The 22,155-nt window shown below is 34.6% G+C and overlaps 2 protein-coding genes across 2 annotated transcripts; both read right to left on the reverse strand.

Annotated features, from left to right (window-relative positions):
- Positions 1–6,470: 6,470 nt before the first annotated feature.
- Positions 6,471–8,839, reverse strand: LOC126759966 (aldo-keto reductase family 1 member A1-like). Its single transcript, XM_050475300.1, has 6 exons — positions 8,768–8,839; positions 8,534–8,714; positions 7,518–7,705; positions 7,181–7,297; positions 6,732–7,114; positions 6,471–6,501 (listed from the first exon to the last, which is right to left on the reverse strand). Exons 1-6 carry the CDS (start codon positions 8,837–8,839, stop codon positions 6,471–6,473), a joined length of 972 nt encoding a protein of 323 aa, XP_050331257.1.
- Positions 8,840–10,666: 1,827 nt separating this feature from the next.
- Positions 10,667–12,272, reverse strand: LOC126750975 (aldo-keto reductase family 1 member A1-like). The gene is made up of 6 exons (XM_050460856.1): positions 12,072–12,272; positions 11,719–11,899; positions 11,478–11,665; positions 11,301–11,417; positions 10,853–11,238; positions 10,667–10,783 (listed from the first exon to the last, which is right to left on the reverse strand). Exons 1-6 carry the CDS (start codon positions 12,141–12,143, stop codon positions 10,747–10,749), a joined length of 981 nt encoding a protein of 326 aa, XP_050316813.1. The 5' UTR covers positions 12,144–12,272; the 3' UTR covers positions 10,667–10,746.
- Between the last annotated feature and the right edge of the window lie 9,883 nt (positions 12,273–22,155).

A 22,155-nucleotide genomic window follows, 5' to 3' on the forward strand; every position in this document is an offset into this window, starting at 1 on the left:
AACAAAAAACTTTAGCGACAAACAATATACTTGGTAAGAACTTGCTTCTTAAGTAGCTTAATTTTTACAAATTTATGTAGTGAACTTCAATTTGAAAATAGTGACCTTTTCTGTTGCGCCCCAGAAAATCTTGAGCTGTTTGCTCTTCTATCTCCAGATAGAACTTTAACTAAATTGATTTGAATAATAAAAAGTTAAAAATATTTTGAAAAAAAAGTACCCAGAAATTGTAAATAAAACGCAAAATATTTGATTATTAATCAATATTTATTTTGTCGCATAGAAGTAATCCCCACCAGATGTAATACACTTATGCCAGCGAATTTTTCCAAAGTGTTTCGAGAACCACTCCTTCAGCGAATTTTGTTTTATCTCTTCAATCGAGTGAAAAGGAATTCCACAAAGCCGTAATTTCAGTTTGGGGAACAAGAAAAAATTACACGGCGCTAAATCTGGTGAATACGATGGTTGATCGATGGTATTCATTGCGTTTTTGGCTTTAAATTCGATCACAATCGTGGCTCAATGAGATGGTGTATCATCAGTGAATTGTTCTTCCACAATTCCGGCCGTTTTCGACGGATGTTCTTAAACGCCTCAATACAGCCAAAGAGAACTCCTTATTGACCGTCTTTCCTTCGGGAATAAATTCACTATGCACCAAACAACGAATATCGAAAAAGAAACAATGAATGATTTTTTTGGTTTCGGCACATTTTTTCCCTCCATTCCAATGATTGTTGACTTGTTTGCATGTCAAACTAACAAACCCATATCTCATCTCTAATTATAATAATCTCCATGAATGTGGGATAGGAATTCGCACGATCAAGCATGTCTAAAGAGACCTGTTTACGGCACTCTTTTTGAATAAAATTCAGCCTTATCGGGACGAGTCGAGCAAGAACGCGCTTCATACCTAAAATATCCATGAAAATCGTTCGAACGGACTCGCGATGTCGAGCTCTCTTGTCATCTCTCTAACACTTGCCTGACTGATTTTTAAGCACATACCCTTCACTTTTTCAATATGTTTATCAGTTGAAGTGGTCGAAGGTCGTCCAGAACGAGGCATGTCTTCAACGATCTCTCGACCATCTTTTAAGGCTTTGTTCCACCCGTAGGCTTGTGTTTTTGATAAAACTGGATCACCGTAAGCCTTTCCCAACATTCGCAACGATTACGCACACGAAATTTAGTTAGAAATACAAAATTTGAGACAAATTCTTTGTTTGATATTTTTATCCATTGTAAAAATCACAAATCACTAATGAGGTGTACCGACTTAAGCAGCTGCTGTTAACTATCTGGTTGACAGATAGCACTCATAATTGGCATAGTAATTAAGGACAGTCCTACCAACTTAGCAAAATAAATTTTTTTTGAAATATAATTTAGCCGTGGAGTTTAAATTACAATTTCCGGTTACTCTTTTGTCACAATTTATATAAAAAAAAATTAATTTTCCATGTAATTTCAGCATAAAAAATATTTATTAACAAAAATAACAATAATAATAAGAAAATAGTTTTAATAAAATATTTGTATTATTTATCTAACATCAATCCTTTACACATTTATTACTAATATCCTTACTATCCAAGATTAAGAGCCTTCTTATATTATTGTCAAGCTAGATAATATTATATTTAATAAGTTCACCCTAATGTTTATTGTAATTGATTTCATGCTTTGGATTATTCGTGCAATATTGAAACAATTAAAGTAATTTTGCAAGCAATTTGTGTTTTTTTAGGTTCTAAGGTGTGAATAATTTATGCCATTTTAGCCAGTGAGCTGGTGAGGGCAAAAATCAATTATAGGCATTTTAAAATTTCATAGTTTTTTGTTTCATACATAAACTTCTCTGGGGACGTGAACATGTGTCTAAAACGGAAGTCATTTATGAGTAAATATGGCACCCTTACAGTAAAGAAATTGAGCTCAACTTAATTGTTGATAGCCGTTTTGTAATTTATTGAGCCTTTTTATAGAATGACATTTAATTTTAAGTAATTAAAATATATGAATATTACTAACAATAATAATATTTTAACCTCTTAATGGGATAGTTAGTTTCTCCAAAACGAGTGAGGAAAGTACTCGGAGACTGTCGCCCGCATCAAATCAAAATTTAAGCTCTGGCTTCACAGTTAGATTATCTAATAAACCACGTAAGAGTATTTTAATTTTTGCAAACTTTTTGACAAATAATTTACTCGTAATTTTGTGGTAAATAAGTTTGTCTTTTTTTAAACGTTCGCTAATTTTTGATTTGATATTTTTTAATATGAATATATTTTTGAACAAATACTCCAAAATAATAGCGTCAGCTGTTAGGGCTCTCGACTGGCCTAACCTAACCAAAAACTAATTGAACCTTTTGTCAAACTACCCTATCAGTAGTTGACTTCGAACTTTTATCGGTGCCTTCGCAAATAGTCTCACATACATACGTACAAATATAAATATTTATGTGCGTGTGTTTGAATATAAAATAATGGGATAATTAAACAATTTGCATAAGAATGAGCTTGAGTGCATCAACAGTTTGAAATTGAAGCTTTCTATTTATGAAAAAATAACAGCTGTCGTTGAGTCAACTAGATCAATTTTACGCATTCACCAAATCAAATTTTAACACACGAAAAAGGAGTAATACATAGCTTGAGATATTGACAGATGTTCCCAAGGTCGTGTGACCTTTTGAGTCAATTGATTTTTTAAAAGGTTATTGATTAATTTCTGCACATTTTACAAAACCACTATCACGCCCACAAAACGCCATTAAAGGAAAATGTATAAAGTGTTTTAACTAAGCACCAAATTAAAATATAACTGAATTCTCTCAAGATAAATTTTATATCAACCCCTACCGAAAGTGAGAAAAAGAAATCAAATAATAAGCCCGGTAACTCCCCACATAACGGTACTGTTAAAAACTAATAAAAGCGCGATAGATCAGTGAGCAAAAACTTCAGAAGCATGAAATTTAACCTTTCTATGAGCCAGTGTCAAAATTGGACGAGGAGCCTGGCACCGCCCTCTTTTAAGTGAAATCACATCAATTCCCACGACAGTCGGTTCTACGCACCGGAATTGACCCGGAGTTTATTCGCCCAAGGGCTATTTTTTCGACAATCTAACCCCGTTGGGATCAGTGAGTATTAATTTAAAGTGAAATCAAATATTTCGGGACCCGCTTGGCCGAATCGACTAAACTTAGTAGGTGGCATGTTTCTCATATTTATATGTTAGAGTGTGAAAATGGGCGAACTACAACCACGCATACTTCGCATATAACACAATTTTAAATTCCTTTGATTCTTTCACTTACCGGTATAAAAATTAAGAACCAACCAAAAAATCGGTATAAAACTGTGCATGCCTTTGAAGTATGCCACCTTATGACTAAAAATTGTCGCACCAAATCCAACCAAAACTGCTCAATTTCCTAGGTCCAAATACCATGGACCCCAGTACCATTTTTATTTTTTTTGTACATGGTAGCTTCAAAAGCCGGAACTTCAACCCGAACCTACTCGGACAATTGGAGCTAATATTATGCTGGAATCTGTACAGGTAGTTTCTAAAGCACCCATGTCCATTTAGTATTTGGGTTAGGTAGAAATCCAGGTCCCCATGTCGTCAGTCTATCCACGAATGGATGTTCTGTATCAGTCAGTCGGTCCACGGTTGTTTAAGTGAGACGGCTCTGATAAATTGTATACCCGCTCGTATTCGTCACTCCAGAAGTAAATGGGCATCGTACTGGCTATTACTTCAGCAGCATGCTCAAATGCCTAGCGCCTGGACTCATATTGGAGTCGCATACAACCGATTTCATTATCTTTGCGAGTAAAAATCGCCGACTGAAACGCACTTAGCCTCTTTTTGCCATGATTTTTGAAAAGGCGTTTAGGATTTTATTCGCTTTACCAGCAGCGTATTCTAGTTGATCCATTAATTTGAGCCTTGAGTCTATTACATATTACTCCCAGATACTTTAGTTGTGGCTGTGAATTAATCTCACACTCCCCTATGCTGAACGATATACTTTCCTTCACTTTTCTAGTACTTATGAACAAGACTTCTGTCTTTCGCTCAGCCGGTTGTAAACTCATTGAGGAGTACCATTGTTTATGCACTCATAGGATTTGCTATGGAGATCATCTAGCTGTTTAGCCACTGCTACCACAATAAGGTCGTCTGCGTAACCGATTAATTTAATGTCTTTTGGTTGGTGGTGGATGGGGTGCTATTGAGCATTCCATCATACATTAGGTTCCATAGAAAGGGGTCTAGAACCTGATCAGTGGAAAACGCACACAAATTTCACATATTTTTGAAAGAGTTACTACTATGTGCGTTAATATTTATGATTAGTACTAATGCTATATTTTGACAATGTTGAATACTAAATTTGATTTAAACCGCTAACGAGATATAAAATCTAAGAAACCGATACAATTTCATCGGGTTTATGTCATAGTTTCAGTACTGAAATATATTAGTTTCATAGAGATATCGTAAGATATTTTCTATTGAATACAAGTGAAACTAGATCCACTCTTAAACATTCCCAATTCACATGTTCATCTCTCCCATTATCCAGGGTCAAATATTCTGTGGTATGTTTACAATAAGAACTGACTTAGAAAATGAACAGCTGGAAGTTAAGTATTCCAGAATATGACAGAAAACTATTTCTATTTATAAAATATGTATATTAAAATTATTGCAAAAAGTTGGCGATTGTTTCCTCCCAATGTTTACTTACGTACACGCTTAATTATTTAGCCCAGATGGCAAGGAAAATTCCAGCGCCCACAAGCGCTCCTTGAGAAAATATGTTATATTTGTATTGATAAAATAAACACATGTGTCATATTCTTTAGTGAAACATTTGTTACTTCTGATTAAACAGCCACTTTATAACACCATATTTGTATGTATAGTATAAGCGTCTAGATGATATTAGCTTAAAGCGTCACGTTTTCATTCACAAAAATTTAGGTTTGTTTATAGTACAAATTTCACATACTTGTATTTCAAGTTTATAACTGTTTCACAGCAAATTGTATGCTATAAATCATAAGGTGAGTGGAGAAATTAATTTATTCTATATAAAATAAATGGTGCCTATTAACTAGGGATTATAGTTTAATCAACAATTAGCTTGCGCTACTTTTTGAAGTTATCATACCTAAGAGTTTCAAACAGTATCGTTAGGTGGGATGAAGGCGTGGTTACTAACTGATTTCGCACTGTACTTTGAGGTAGTATATATGTACCTAGTATTTCAAGGTTTCAAATTTTTTTCAAGAAAAAACCCAGAAACTTCAAATTTAGTAGGAAATATTTATTTGGAAAGAACATTCTTTAGCATCTATTTTCAGAAAAAATTACTCCCCTTCAAATGTTGACCGCAGTTACATCTCATGTGCTCCATCCGTTGAATCCAATTTTCGATGATTCGCTCGAGCATTTCAACTGGTAGCTGACGAATGACGCGCGTGATGTTTTGCTCCAAAGCCTGAATCGAGGCGGGATTGTCCACATGTTTTGGGAAGTGGCATCGTCTTGTTGAAAGCAAATGTCGCCGAGCTCACGATTTTACAATTTCAGGCATCAAATAGTCACTTATCATGGCGCGACAACGATTGCCATTCACGGTTACGTTCGCACTGACATCAGTTTTGAAGAAAATATGGACCGATGATTCCACCGGCCCACAAACCACAACAAACCGTTGTTTTTCAGGATGAAATGGCAGCTCTTAAATCCCTTCAGGTTGCTCTTCGTCCATGTTTACATACACATTGAGCCAGAAATGGGTCTCATCGCTGAACACAAATTGGCTCGAAAATGTCGGATCTTCTTGAAATTGGAACTTTTCAAGAGCTCATAGAGCGGTGCGATATTGCTTGGGAAAGTCGGGCGGCTTCAGTTCTTGCAGAAGCTGTTGTTTGTATGCTTTCAATTTGAGATCTCGATGTAAAATGCGCCAAGTCATTCCATGCGTCAGTCCGAGTTGCTGCGAACGTCGCCGAATCGACTCTCCACGCTCTTCGTATAAACTCTTAGCTATGGCTACTATATTTTCTTCACTGCGTTCTGAACGTTGTCTATTCGGTCGAATATTATTCAATAATGAATGCTGGGTCTCGAGATGGGTGACGGTGTTGCGAATAACACGCTCCGTGTATGTTGATCATAAGCTGACCGAAGCGCACGAAACACATTCTTACAGATCGTGAATTTTCGAAATGAAAATTGCAGTTGCAATACTAAACGAAAGTAGCATGACAACTGGACACGACTCATGCGTGATCTGTAAAACAAAAAGCTATTGATAAAAGTACCTCTACTTGATCACCCGTTATATTAATTTGCAAATATCACAATTGTTATACAAATGATTAGGTATAATTTATTTCATATTATTGTATACCCAAAGTACATTTTATTTAGAAAGGATACTGAGGATGATTTTCAATGCTGAAAAGAAGTACAACAAGATTATTGAGAAGCATTTAACCCAATAATCGGGATATAACACGTTACTACAGGTTGCGTCATCTAATTTATTTCACAGGCAAAGTATACGCCGGTATTCCTCGGGCCAACGACGAGCTCAAGAAATATTCGAACCGAAATCATAACTTCAAATCTACACAATATCACCATAACGACTTAAAAGTTGACGCACCCTGTATGAATTAACTCACCCATTCAAAAAGCCAAAGTCTACGGTACGTATGTTTCTATCTAAGGCATCCAGTTTTCTTATATCATGACTTCCGATGGAAAACTCAAATATGCCCATAATTTCATGCATACGACCGGAGTTGTGCATTCGCAATAAAGCCGAGAGCTGTTTCTCTAAAATCCAACGCATAAGTATTTGTGATTCGGTCTTGTTATATTTTTTAGCGATTTCTCGCACTTCGGGCACTTCCAGCAAGCTCGGCAAACGCGTGCGTTTAGTCATAAAATAATTGGAAGATAGCATATCATGCGTACCGAGTGAGGCAAATGATGTTATTGTAATATTATGCAACTGACAAAATTTCAGTAATTCGGGTTGTTGCAGATATATGTGATATTCGATCTGTAACATGAATATAACCGTAAAGCAATATTAAATACATGGAGTTTTTCGAGTGAAGGGGCACACCTGTAGAACAGCGGGTGGAATACTACAATTACATAGTATATTGGTGATTTGATTTTGGTTAAAATTAGCCAAACCAATTGACTTTGTCAAGCCTTTTATGACCAGATCTTCCATTTGCTGCAAGTAACGTCAAAAGTTATTATGAAGTTGGTTAACATAAATTTGAAAAGCATTTTTTATGGGAAGGTATTTTGTAAAATATAAAGTTTTTTTTCTTTTTTTCAAACAGTTGACAAATTTTAGGGGCGAAAACACTATCATCTCATTTCAAAAGCTTGTTGTATAAATTGAATGGATCGTTCTTATCATATAGAAATGAAGTATGTACGTACATTACCTTCCAAACAAGTATATGGTCCGTATTATCCAAGCAAACTAAGCCATCCTTTTGCCGTTTTATCACTTCGAAACTCTCGTCATGCATTAATGTAACGGGCAACTGTATCAGATATAGATCAATATATTCCAGCTGTAAGTTATGCAACGATTGTAGCATTGCGGTCTCCACAAATTCGGGTTTATTAGCTTAAAAAAAAGAAAAGTACGAAAAATAAATTTATATTCAAATTATAAATTCTTCACTGAAGGGCTATAACTCCTTTCAGTGTTAGATTTTGAAAAAAAAAAAGAATATCTAAAGACATAAAGGTATGTTTTTACATCCATCCGTCTGTCGGTGTCTACGCGAACTTAATTTTTGAGATATCGATCTGAGCTTTTTCTTCCCAAGAAGCTACTCGTTTACGGAACCGCCTATAGCGGACCACTATAGTACATATGTAGGTGCCAAAGCGATTCTCTAAAGGCGTTTTTATGATGGTAGCATATGGCTATCATGCATACTTAACGATCGAAATCAAGTGTTTATATGGCATTTTTTCAATTGACAAACTATCTTTAATATATTTGGCATGTCTTATTATCAAAGATGACAGAGCAATCTGCGAAGAAATTGTTCAGATCGCTTCATTATAGCATACACTACGTATGTAGCTGCAATAGAAGCTAACCGGTCAAAATCCAGTCCTTTAAGGAAGTATTTGCATTTTTATTTTTCACAAGTCCCGTCGGCGTTCTTATAATGAGGAGTGAAATGAAATAGTCTTAATATCCTCCCGTAAGCACTACGAGAACGCCAAATAGTTTGAAGAACGAATTATCGTTACAGCAATTACTAACTACTGTGACATTTTCAACGAGCGATTCTTGTGAAGAATTTTGACGAACGAAAATTCGTATTTATAACATCGATATTTAAAATAAATTTTCACTGGTTTTTATAGGTATACAAGTATATAGCCATACTGTGATCTGATGTTCGTCGTGTTAAGCACATATTCAGTTCATGTATACCTGTAGGAGGAAGCTTTGTGGTAATAAATAAATCTGATCGCTGCACTTTGCCTTCATCCATGAGTTTTTTCAACACTTTTCCCAATAGTCTTTCGTTTAAATTGAAAACCGATGTGTCTATGTGGCGAAACCCCACATATAACGCCTCCTTTATGACGAAATCCAAATCTTCGATATCAAGCTGAAAATGTATATGAATATTTATTTCCATAATTGTTAATTTTTAACACTAACATTCCACGTGTTAACTCCGATTGATGGCATTTTGTTGCCATCATTTAACGTTAAGGAAAACGGTACAGTCATCTATTGAATAAAGCAAATGAGCACTTTTCAAATAAAATTAATGCCAAAATACGCTGTCGATGTGCTTCACTCAATTCAAATTTAAAATTGCTTAATAATTTGCTGTTTCTTTTTTTATTTTTGAATGATATTGTTTTTCTTTTGTTTATAAAATCGTCGTAGAATGTCGAAAAACGACGTTCCGTTTTCTAAAGTGGTGTGTTCAAAAAAAATAAAATAAAGTTTCACCTTAAGGGCTTAAGCATATTTTTTATATTTTTTCATATTACGATATTTATACATAAACTTTTGAAAAATTATTTGAAAGAAAGAATTAGTTTGTATATCAGCTATATACTATAGTGGTTTAACCCAACAATCCGTTGCTTGGAAAATAAATCATGCTAAATTTCATGAAGCTATCTCGTTAAAAAAAAGTTTTTCATTCAAGAACTGGATTTTGATTGGTCTGTTTGTATGGCAACTATATCCCATAATTGTCTAATATGAAAAATTGATTGATCTAACTTTATTTAATCCATAACTGAATATATTTGTTTCAGTTTCGTTGCTATTCCACAGAGTAAAATTGAATCCGGTGAAAAAAATGTCCAGTACTCGAGTACAGAATGAAAAATGAAAGGTTTAATCTTTTAATGAATACTTGAATGCTTCGAACAAAATTCAGGAATCAGGAATTTTTTATAAATTTGGAATTCAATAACGGGCGATCTAGTAGAGGTACATTTTCAATAGCCTTTCTTGACAGATCACGCGTGAGTCGTTTCAAGCTGTCATTTTTTTCAATATTTTCTGGCATTTAATCGAGGAAAGACTTCCTTCTGAGCAACGTCTACAAATCGTTTAACTTTATTACGAATATTCACGTCCTATAAAGAATGTGTTTCACACGCTTCACCAGCTTATAGTCAATATAATCAGCCTACAGGGCGTACTATTCGCAGCCCCATCAACCATCGTGAGACCCAGCATTCATTATTGGATGACATTCGACCAAATAGACCACGTTCAGCACGCAGTGAAGAAAATATAGCAGTGGAAGCTGAGATTGTACACGAAGACCGTGCAGAGTCGATTCGCCGCCGTTCTCAGCAACTCGGACTGACATACGACTTGGTAAAAAATACAGCTTCTGCAAGAACTGAAGCCGTTCAACCTTCCCAAGCGACAACGCTTCGCTCTATGAGCTCTTGAAAAGTTTCAAGAAGTTCCAACGTTTTCGAGCCAAATTTTCTTCAAGGATGAGCTAAAATTGTCTCATTTGAGACGAAGAGCAACTTGAAGAGATTCAAAAGCTGCATTTTCATCCAGAAAAAAAAAAACGGCATCGGTCCACATTTGGTTTCAACCAGATGGTGCCACTTCCCACACATTGCATCAATCAATGAATTTATTGAGAGGACACTACGGTGATCAAATAATTTCTCGTTATGGGGCAGACGATCGACCACGAATATCGTGAGATAACACACCGGTAGACTTTTTCCTGTGGGGATATGTAAAGTCCAAAGTCCAAAGAAAACATTACGCGTGTCATTAGCCAGTTACCAGTCGAAATGCTCGAGTGAGTTATTGGCCTACATTTAAAAAACTTAATTCCAAAAAATAAATGCCAAAGAATGTTCATTCGAATGATAATAAACATTCCCCATTTAATTAAAAGTTTCTGTGAGTTATCTTAAAAACAAGTAGGGAATCTCGAAGTGGATCACCCTTTATTTCAATAAAATATTTAGATAATATTCTATGCTGCTGAGAAGATTGCCCATAAAGATTTATACTTTATTATGTTGAAAAATAAAATTTATTTATTTATTGAAATTAAAATAAAATTTATTCCATAAAGATATGTAAACCATACAAATGCACCATATGAGAAAATGTATTATTTTGGTTCTTGAAATAGATTACGTATGAAATGGATAATCTGGATGCTTTTCGATACTGTAAAACCAAAAAGTAATATGTTAAAAATATACACATTTTTCAATAATTAAAACGTATAATATTTACCCTTTATACTGCGAGAAGTCCACAAAACGCCTATTCCTATCTAATGCATTCAGCTTCTCCATTTCCTCTTTGGTAAGTGAAAAGTCGAAAATATCAATATTCGAGCGTATTCTTTCATTGTTTGAACTTTTCACGGTCAGTGCCATTTTCTTATCAATCACCCAACGAAATGCTACTTGTGCCGGTGTTTTTTTGTGTGCTGCAGCGATTTCACGTAATTCCGGTAGATCCAAAATAGGAATTTCGTCTTTATCTTGCACAGATACTCTTTGGTATTTGTCGGGCTTATTTACAGCGCCCAGTGCTGCATAGGTTAATAAGGTGATGTTGGCTCTTCTGCAATAGTCTATAAGTTCCGGTTGTTGCAAATATACATGATATTCAATCTGTAAGTAGAGATATCCATAACATTATAACCGGAAGAAATTTTTTGGTGCTTTCAATGTACTTGCAAAACGTGTGGTATCATCTTTCTGGTTTCTACAATATGTTGTATTTGATCGACATTAAAATTTCCTAAACCAATGGATTTGGTCAAACCGGTACTCATCAATTCTTCCATGATCTAAAAGTTTTAAATGATCATAATTTTTCGAACATAAGTTTTTAGTCATCGAATACCGACCTCCCAAATGGCCACATGGTCGGTTGCTTCCTCTAATAAAGCATTGCCAGCGCTGTCTCGCTTAAAAACTTCTTCATTTTCCATTTTAATTGCAAATGGAGCTTCCACTAAATACAAATCAACATAATCTAGTTTTAGTTTCTTTAAAGACTCTTTTAGCGTGTCTTCAACTTCATGGGGCCTGTTGTCTGCAAAAGAATCGTTTACATATTTTTTTTTTTTGCACAAACTGCTAACTTACTTGAAACAGGTAGATTAGTCACAATAAAAAGTTCCTCTCGTCTAATTTTATTTCCCTTTAACCAAGCGGTCAAGACATCTCCAACATCACTCTGATTATTATAGGACGGCGAAGTTTCAAACAGACGATAACCGGCTTCGATGGCATCATTTAAAACCACACTAACGTCATCTCTTTTCACCTAGATGAAAATCAGGTATTAAGTAAACGGTATAAATATGTATTCTCGAGACGTTAGTTTAACAATATTATTTCACAAAAGAGAAGGAAAACTGTTGGAACTCAGTTTAATCTTACCTCTAATCCATACTTATATTACATAGCTTATTATTCTTATTATGTTTTCAACAAACCTGAGATAATCTTAAGCCAAAAGCCGGCATATCGGGGCCGTTGGACAAACGCAAAAATTTATTGAACGCCATAATTGTGAAAAAATTCTCAAAAGCGTTTATAAGATGTCAATCCGTAAAAACTTTAACTGCTTTTGTTTCTTTGTTCTCTCTTTGAAAATAATGACAAGAGCAAAAATCGACAATTTTTTCGAAACCAAATGAGAAAGTCCCAATAGTCAACAAAATAGAAATAAATAAATAAAAATATTAAAGTAAACTGAACACGTGAAATATTAAATAAGTCAAATATATATATTATAAAATGTCTGGTGATTTATTTGTATGTAATTCTGAAATAAGATCCCAATCTGAATTAATATAGAGATTTCGACTGACTTTCAGGTTAAAGCAGAGCTGCCAGTAGTTTTTATTGCTTACAGATGAATATCAGAGGCAAAGTCTTGTTTATATTGTGTGGGACCCCGACATAGCAAATATATGTATAATATGTCCAGCATGCAACGAGTCGCAACATGACTCTAAACACCTCTTCGTATTGACAGCAAACCCCACTCATCTAACACCCCCTCCCTATGATCCGACACTGTCGAATCAGCATTTTGCCTGGGCGTACCGTTAGATGACCGCGATGACAACCGCCTAAACCGTGCCACTCTAGCGTGGATTATAAAACCGTATCAACAACAACTACTTTTAGAACAATGACACGTCGCGATTGTCGACGCATATAGGTCCACTGAGGTATTAGTCAGGTTTGCAAAGGCCACTATATTGGGACTGATTCAACTTGATTCAAGGTGAATAATATTCATAAAACACTATTAATACTATTTCTTTAACGATCGATCGATTACACCTATGTAAGCATTTTTTTTTAACATGTTCCCACGACAGTCAGCTCTTCGTAACCGCAATTTTTTGCCGCAAAGTCATAATACCCTTGTATATATTATGATCGGGTATAAAAATGTTCTACTTAAACAATTGACATGTTTAAAAATTAAAAAATTTGGAAGTGACAGCAACATACATAAATTGCTCTCTCGCGCCGATTTTTTTACGATTTTCTATTTACATACATTTTTATAATTTTTATAACTTTTGTATATTTTGTGTAAGGCATGCCCTGTTGTAACACCAAAAATACTAACCACAATGACAACTATTTTCGTCCAAATTATCGGATAAAAGCATTAACGGAAAAATTCTACGCCCGTCATGAGTCATTTGATTGCGATCCGAAGCTCTTAAACTCGCCAAAAGTGAATCACTATGTGGATTTGATTAGCAAACAACGTTCCAATGCTTTAAAAAATCGTTCGCTAGCACCGATTACGGAGAATCAAAAATATGGTTGGTTAATACATTTGGTAGATGCACCGGACGAAATTGATAGCAGCTTACTGTATTACGGACGGAAAGTTGATTCGCAGATCCAGCTCATGGCTGTCATTGAGGCAGAAACGAAGCGAAATAGTGGCGAATGGTATCGCTAAATAATGTGAAATATTGAGAAAAACTCCTGGAGGTTTGGCAAAATTTTTCAACAAATAAAATGGTGAAAAATAAATACATATGTATGTATGTGTTTAGGTATATATCTATTTGTTGTAAAGAGATACATATCGGCATATTTATATATATATATATATATATATATATAGATATTTATTTATGTATAGTATGTATAATAGATGCATATAAATATATAGAAATATATGTATGTGTGCGCATACAAGTAAAATATTTCTTTTTTTTTCTTCAAACAATTAGAGCACGTTTTATATTTGAATGAAATTGTAGCTTTTTCCTTCGACATCATCCAGAGTAATCTAAACTGTTTACCAATAGGGATGACAAGATTTTAATTACTCATGGCGGCCATGTTTGTTTGTCATTGTGTTCAGTAAAGTTTACTATTTTATCTTGTCACGTTTCACTTTGCTATAACGCTTGGAAATTGTCCAAGATTATTACGAATATTCAAGTTCGTTAACTAATGGCGTCATCATCAAAAAAAATATGGCTATTGAGATGAGTCATTCTCTTGTGGGTCAGGAAATGCAATTATATTCCCAATAATTGAACGTTTGCTGCGGATTATGGTATGGTATGAATAGTACTTCGAGCCTTAATTCTTTCGAAGTGAGGCAAAAAATGCCGTTACCATCAACATAACACGATGTTGACGGTCTTTTTTCTCGGAATTCAGTGAAATCGATCCGGACGATCTCAATTTTCAACATGACGGTACGCAGTTTCAAGTCTAAACATGGACAGAATGCGTGCAAATTTTGGGCACTCGTTAATTTCGAGAAATGGCCCAGCGATTATTTTCTAAATTATTTTCTCTACGGATACGGAAATTTCAGCCAAAATTCTGCAGCGAGTCATTGAAAATTGGCGAAAGTGGGTGCAAATATGCAAGCAGAACCGTTCTGACCATTTGGCCGAAATCTTGTTCAAATTATAAATGGAAAAAAATTATCTGAAAGAAAAAACAGAACCAATTTTGACCAAATATATTAGATTTTTTTTTTATTTAACATCACGTCGCTCTTTTTAGTATTAAGCTTCGAGGTCTTTATGATAGGCATTATTTACTTCCATTTTCAACTCCTCATTGGAGCGTAATATTTTTCTAGTCAGAAAATTTGTGAGTCTGGGAAGGAAAAAATAGTCTCTTGAAACCCAATCTAACAAATACATTGGGTTGGCTAGGGGATTAGCGCAATTCTTTCTATTTATGTAACTGGCATATCAGAAGCTCAGTGAGCCGCAGCGATTCCCGATATTCGTCAATGTAAAGAAATTAGAAATTCAGCAAACTAGTGATTGATAGTTAACTGGGACAGATTTGAAGTAATATTTATCAAGAAGTTGAATTGGGAGTGTTCCATTTTATTAGATATAGCAGAATTAAATTCAGAACGTTCTTATGAAATTCCATGAAACTTTGAAAGAATTATAGTTGAGATTGGTACTCTAAGCCAATGTAAATAGTTCAAAATTTATTTGGCGCGATCTCAGCAAAGATCAAAGACTTTTCAGCCCATGTAGTACAACTTCAATGTGGGCAAATTGTTTATCTATGAGGTGGTTTAGGAATATATTCGAAATAAAGCATATTTATAGCGAGTGTTTCACGGTTGTTACTATTACTATTAGTTATATCTTAAGCATATACTATATTGTTTCAAGATTATTAGAAAGTATATACCCATACTTATACTAGAGCAGCGTTAATAGATATTTAGCAACGCCTTTGTTACTTTTTTCTTTAATAATCTCTTGTTCAAAGGATAAGCATGCCACTAATGAGTTCGTAAATAGATAAATATAGTATATTGTTGCACTCTTCTTAATCTAAAGTTTTGAGCAAACGAAAGACATTAGTAATGTGACAGTATTCTTATGCACCTTCTTGCATCCCATGAAATATCCAATAGTTGTAGCTAAGTGCTTCTTGCTATTTAAAACTCTTAGTATACATAATAGTTGTAAATATTGTTTATTGTTTATAAAACAAGACTAGATTAGTAGTGTAAACAGAGTTGCACTAAAATAAATCGTAAGCCGATTGTGCGAATTTATTTAGTTGTTAAGGGAATGTACACTCATTTGCAATATCTGTGCACAATATCTTTGTTTTTAAACATGTTGATGTTCTTCTTTCGAATATACCTAACAGTTTATGTACGTATGTAAGTGTTTTTAGTTCCTAATCTACTTACGTATATTTGTCGCGAATGAGCTACTTCTTTAACTGTTCAGAATGTTTGACAATGGATTAAAAGGAGGCGCATGCGCATGCTAATTTGTTGTCTATTTGCTAATAATGAATGCTTATGGTAAAAGAGTCGCACCAATGACTGCATTCACAATGAGAATAGGATTTATTTCCCGATGCTCCTCATTTCAAAAAGGTTTGCCGGTCACTCTTCCTATTACTGACTGGGTGGTAGTAAAGATCTGGTATACTTACAGGTAAGTTAAGGATCACATTATTTTTTTTTAATTTTAACATTGCCATTGAAAAACAGTACAATTTTTAATCTCATGTTCTAATGGTAAAAGTACTAACTACTAATCTTCGGCCGGACTTACTCACTTGCCTTACATTTAGCTAAGACTTGCCTACCTTAACAAGAATACTGTCATAATTTAATAAACTTTCATCCAAGGGTTCTTAAGTTATTGGTCTCTACTGATTTTGAAAACAAATTTTTTGAGAGAACATTGTTTTCTGATGCGAAAAAACACCGTTGATGTAAAGCAATGACGAGTATGCTGAATTTCATCGGAAGCCAATGGAAAGGGTTCAGAGGCTCACTGCGCTGTGCATAACGGGAGCTTTAAGGATAACCCCAACCGCCGTTCTTGAAGTGGTACTAAATCTGCCACCCATAGACCTCCGACTACATAATCCCACTTTTCAACTAGGAAAGAAGGTTCAAAATAAACATAGAGAAAGATGGCTGGCGTAAAAATGTGTCAGCTTCCGCAACACTATAAACATCTATACGGATGGCGCGAAAGTGGACGATGGAGTTGGTGCGGGAATATGCTGCCCAAAGTTAGGCATAAGGCAACCTTTTAAGTGGCCGAATCACTGCAGTATACAAGTATTTCAAGCTGAGGTCTTTGCTATTGAGAAAGCCGCGGAGCTGGCCTCTAATGCACCTCCAGGCAAATCCAGAGTCAACATCTACGTAGACAACGAAGCAACAATGAAGGCAGTAACCTCGTATCACATATCGGCCAGAAGTGTCTTGGGAAGCATGGCAACAGTGGATATTTCACTTTTACTCGATGCTATAAAAGCATCGAGGGCAATAAAATAGTGGACGAGATTATAAATGATGGTGTGCGATTAACATCCGAAAACGGATTGATTGATTGGGAAATCCTTGCGCTGTCCATACGACGATCTTGACAGAAGCATAGTAAAGAAAATCGACACCCCTTGAAACGATCTACCTGGGTGCAAAACTGAAAAAGTCATGTGTATAACACAAAATCTCTTGGCACTCGATAGAAAAGATTATATGAACATGATCGGAATACTAACTGGTCATAGTTTGGTGGCGGCATACGCCCGCAGAATGTGGCTGATAGATAAAGAAGATTGTAGGAAATGTCAAGAGCAGGGCATCAAAGAAACTATGGAGCATATCTTGTGCACTTGACCCGCATTGGCAAGACTTCTGCAAGCATTTGGGGTCCCCACGGTATGATACACTGGAGAAAGTATCCACAGTGAGAACGCAGAGTCTCTTAAAATTCTCGTCAAGCGCAGGCATCCTAAGAGATGATTACCATTGGACTAAGAAACTGCACTTCATTTGGTATCGCAAAGGATCAAACTGGTCTATGCGTGGCTTATTGGCATACCAGATTAACCTAACCTAACCTAACCTATAAAAAAAGGCGTGGTAATTGAAACATATGTTTTAAAAATTATAATATTTTCAGATTTTATATGAAATACAGATGTATGTTCGTATATACATATGTATGTATATATGTAGATACATATGTATACAGTTAATGAAATGCTGGAAAATAATATTCAATTACAAAGCACACATACTATAAACACTTACATATAGTATATAAAAGTGTTTCCACTAAGAGAAAATTAATTTTCTTGCCATAACACGGAAGTTGCCACACGCACATGACTTACTTCCTCCACAAAATTAGTTGGTAATGTGATACTTTTACAGAATTTTCCCATTCAATATGTTCTAAGTGTATAAAACAAATATACATATATTTACATAAATACATACATACATACATTTACGCTTGCGTGCTTACAATATTATTCACACACACACACACACACACACACTATATATATATGTATATATATATGTATATATATATAAATGCCTGTGAAAATGGCAACAATTGCGAAAACCCTAATCTTAAGCGGATTTAGAGGATCTGCTTTTATTCGGCTAAGATATGGATGATATGTGTATGTATGCTGTTCATTTGTATTCTCTTAACGCTTGAAGTGCTGACGTACGAGAACACCTATTCCAGATTAGTTTTGATCACGCCGCCTGCTTGAATTTTCAAATATAATTTCCCTAATTTTATTGTTAACAAATTTTGTACAGATTGTACGTATTATATATTGAGTGCAGATATACATACATACATAATTATGTAAATATGTATGTTGCATACGATTGGAGTGGCAATTCATACGCAACGAGCACACAGGAGATACTGACCAGGAAGTATATACTTGTATTATAGTAGTGGTGGTTCTCTTAGTTACATGTAATAGTTAGACTCTTGAAAGGCAACCGGGAATGATCCGGACCATTGTACAGGTAGAGAAAGCCAACCACAACAAGGTAGTTTAGGTATTAGAATTTTTAGTTGACTCCCTAATTAAATTTAATTTACTATATTTTTGGTGAGAAATCTAATTGTCATATATGTATATGTATATGTTTTTTCGTTCCTTATATCTTGTTTATTCCATACCATTTTAGGCATGATAAAATAATCGTTACCGATAGTTAACGCCATAAATGTATTATAACAAAAGAGACATTTTAGATAATATTCCAGGTCTCCAACGGTTTTGTTACTTTATATACTTGTATGTATGTATAAAATCGATTTTAATTATATTTGTTCTCACAATTTTTTTGTAAGTTTTGTCATTTTCTCTCAATCATTTTTAAATCTTTATCTTGTAAAACAATCTTTTAGTAAGTTTTGTATTTTGGAAAAGCGATTGCGCACTGTTTTTTGTTAGAGACGCTGTACTATGCCAGTCGCGTTTATTTTAAGGGGTTTTCAAAAAATCGATTTTATTGTTTTATTTTCTTAATGTACTTATATGTTTTAGAACTCACAAAGAGATAGAATATTTTCAAAGTTATACGCAGTTTGACAAGGTTTCAGAGTGCTTGGAAGTGCATTCGAAACTTCAAACGCGTTTTTCTAAAAATGGTGTTTTCAAAGTCGGTGCCTATCATACACGAAAACGGCTAAGCCGATTAGGCTCAAATTTTAATACGAGCTTTATAAATATATTTTTTAGTAATTGATCGAAAACATTTTTCTCTCCGATAAATATTTTTTATACACAATTTAAGGCCGAAATTTTGCTCGATTGATTTTTATTTTTTAGAAATTTTTATTCTGTCAAAAAATGGTATTTTGCTTATTCCTTTTATTAATTACTAGATTTAATATTACTTTAACGATGGCCTTTTGATTTCAGAGGATCCAGTTTAGATATATAGACACCGCAAAACGTGTTTGTTTAGAGGAGCTCCCGGAGATCAGCTGTAGGTCTTTTGAAAATAAGTATTTTTATTAATACTAAATCTTAAAATACAACTAAAAATTACCATAATATGGGCACAATTTTTTTATTAATAAATAGATAAATATTTTCGATCACACTGAAACTAAATACAATTGTAGATCAAACAAACCTAATACCATTTAAAGTGAAATTATACTCGATATTCTTATCTGCGTAACTGGATGTGTATACTTGTATACGTATATTGACATTAACCCTCTAACAGGCAAATCTAAAGTCGTAGACAGAAAAGTTTGGGAATTTTTTTGTGGTGTACTTAGGCTCAAAAATATCATCAGAAGATTTTTTTTTTTAATTTTTTTGTGCTGGCAGGTGAGAATTACTGAAGCCGATTTAGGTCAAAATAAAGAAATAGGTGTGATTTCAATTAGGAATTCATTTTAATTAAAAATTAAAGAAAATAAGCAAAAGCAAAAGAAGAATTTCAATAACTAGGGGAATTCAAATAACAAAGTTTATTAATTTTTCTGATGATAGTCAAAAAACAGTTTTTCATAGTTGGGCAGCATAAGTTTAGTTTATATTTTCATAGTTGGGCAGCATAAATTTAGTTTATATGTGAAACAAAAACACTAATTTCTGAACTTTGGCACAATTTACATTTTCTTTTTCCACCATGTTTAGGAAGCCAAATCGGAAAGCGATCATACTGATCAAAGCGAGCATCCGCGACTGGATGTTCTGCTCTTTTTCCCACATTTGGTTTCTTTCCTACGAGTGTTGATGGAGTAAAACTTGGCCGACCACTAGGACGATTGTGTTTGTAAGCGACAAGACCAGCAGCAATTTCTTCATGGAACTCAGGCATCTTTAGCAGCTTGTCTTCTATATCAACGAAATGGTAAAAAAACCGTGTCATCAGATTTCGAGTCTTTGCGTGGATATGGTAACGATCTATGAGTCCATCCATTAAGTCTACTCCCTCCTTTTGGCTATTATGTTCCCGTATAATTTTTTTATATAATTTTCTACTTTAATATGCTGCTATTGCTTTCGATCGTAGCGTGCAACTTTGGCCGATTGCTCGTTTTTATTTTCTCTTTTAAATCGCTGAATGCAAATATCTTTTTAGCGCCAAAACTGTTTTACAATCATTGTTTCTTGAATTGGAGTGAAAGCATTTTTACCCCAATAGCTTTCCAAATTCGGATAACGGTAAACAGACATACATATAACTGAGTACGCAAGTTCTTTCAGCGTCTATCTTAAACTTTCTGTTAACGTTTTCAGAATAAGCTGCTCAATTTTTTTCTTCCCCAATCAATGGAACTAACGGGTGGGCCATATAAAATTTTAAATTTAAAAAGTCAATAAAAAAACGGCTTAATATTTTTCAAAGGTCTAACATTTACTTAAAAGGTTGTTTTATGAAATTTATTTGTGGAAAACAATTTCGGACAAATGACCACCACGATTGAGTTTACAGTAGCTTATCCGATCCACCCAATTTTTGAGTACTTTCTCGATGGTTTCAGGCCTTATGGCAGCTACAGCAGCTTGAATCTCGTACTTTAGATCTTGAATTGTTTCTGGATGGTTGGCGTTACATTTATCTTTAACAGCTCTCCAGAGAAAATAGTCCAACGGAGTAAAATCGCAGCTTCTGGGAGACCAATTCACATCACTTTTTTTTTGCTGATTATGCGATTTTCGAAGATAAGGCGTAAAATATTGAGCGTAGCGTTTGCTGTATGGCACGTGCGGGTTTTCTGTGCCCCAAGTGCGACAATTCTGCTTGTTAACGTAGCCATCGAGGTCGAAATGAGCCTCGTCCGGAACGATGATTTTTCGGTAAAATTGACCATCCTTGGTTTTTTTCAAGTTTTCAATATTTCCCAGTTTTCTTCTAGTGAATAGGGACCCATTTCGTAAATTTTAGACTTTTTACTGAATATCTGTCACTTTCCGAATGGTATTTGACGTTTCCAACGTCGAAATATAGATAATTCAAATTTAAAACGTTAGATGGCCCACCCTGTAGTTCTTTTCTAAAAAATCGGAGCACATTTCCCTCAGTGAGTCAAGCTTTGTGATACATAGCGGTAAGAGTGAGTTGCCGCGGAAAACCACTGCATTCACATCAAGCGTAAACTTTGAATGAAAAACATATACCTGAACCTGTAAAACCACCAGAGGAGGGAATGACCAAGGGACCAGTAGTTTCCAAGGTTGGTAATGGAGATCAAGGTCCTTTTTTTTGCTTTAAAGTGTATTGCTGTCAATGACCTAGCTGCGGTAGAGGAAAGGTATTTTAGAGAGCGTTGATGATCCTACAGGTTTACCATCAATTGAACTTATATTCAAGGACATATCGGTGATTTGTATAAATGAAATAGCATATAATCGCGCTCGTCCCATTAATCGTCACTGTTAAAATCACTATCATCCCTTCCTATTTCAACTGATTCCATTAAAGGAGCAACTCTTCATCACTAAGTTTACTTAGATTAAATTTAACGATTCATTTTTAAAAATAAAAAAAATACCAGCATTCAAAGAAATAGCTAAGAAAAATTTCGCGTAAACAGGCAAGGCTGCCATGGGCGGTTTTCGTATAAAAAAGTATGTTAACTTAAAACAAATAAACTTACTTATTTACAAAAAAATCTTCAGTATGAATATTTCGATAAAACACTTTTCATTTTATCTTTGAAAATTTCAAAATCGGTGCTGGAGTTAATTGAACTTTAACACTGAATTTCTGCATTCAACATTTGT

Source organism: Bactrocera neohumeralis, chromosome 2 (genome assembly GCF_024586455.1).
Source record: "Bactrocera neohumeralis isolate Rockhampton chromosome 2, APGP_CSIRO_Bneo_wtdbg2-racon-allhic-juicebox.fasta_v2, whole genome shotgun sequence".
Lineage (NCBI taxonomy): Eukaryota > Metazoa > Arthropoda > Insecta > Diptera > Tephritidae > Bactrocera > Bactrocera neohumeralis.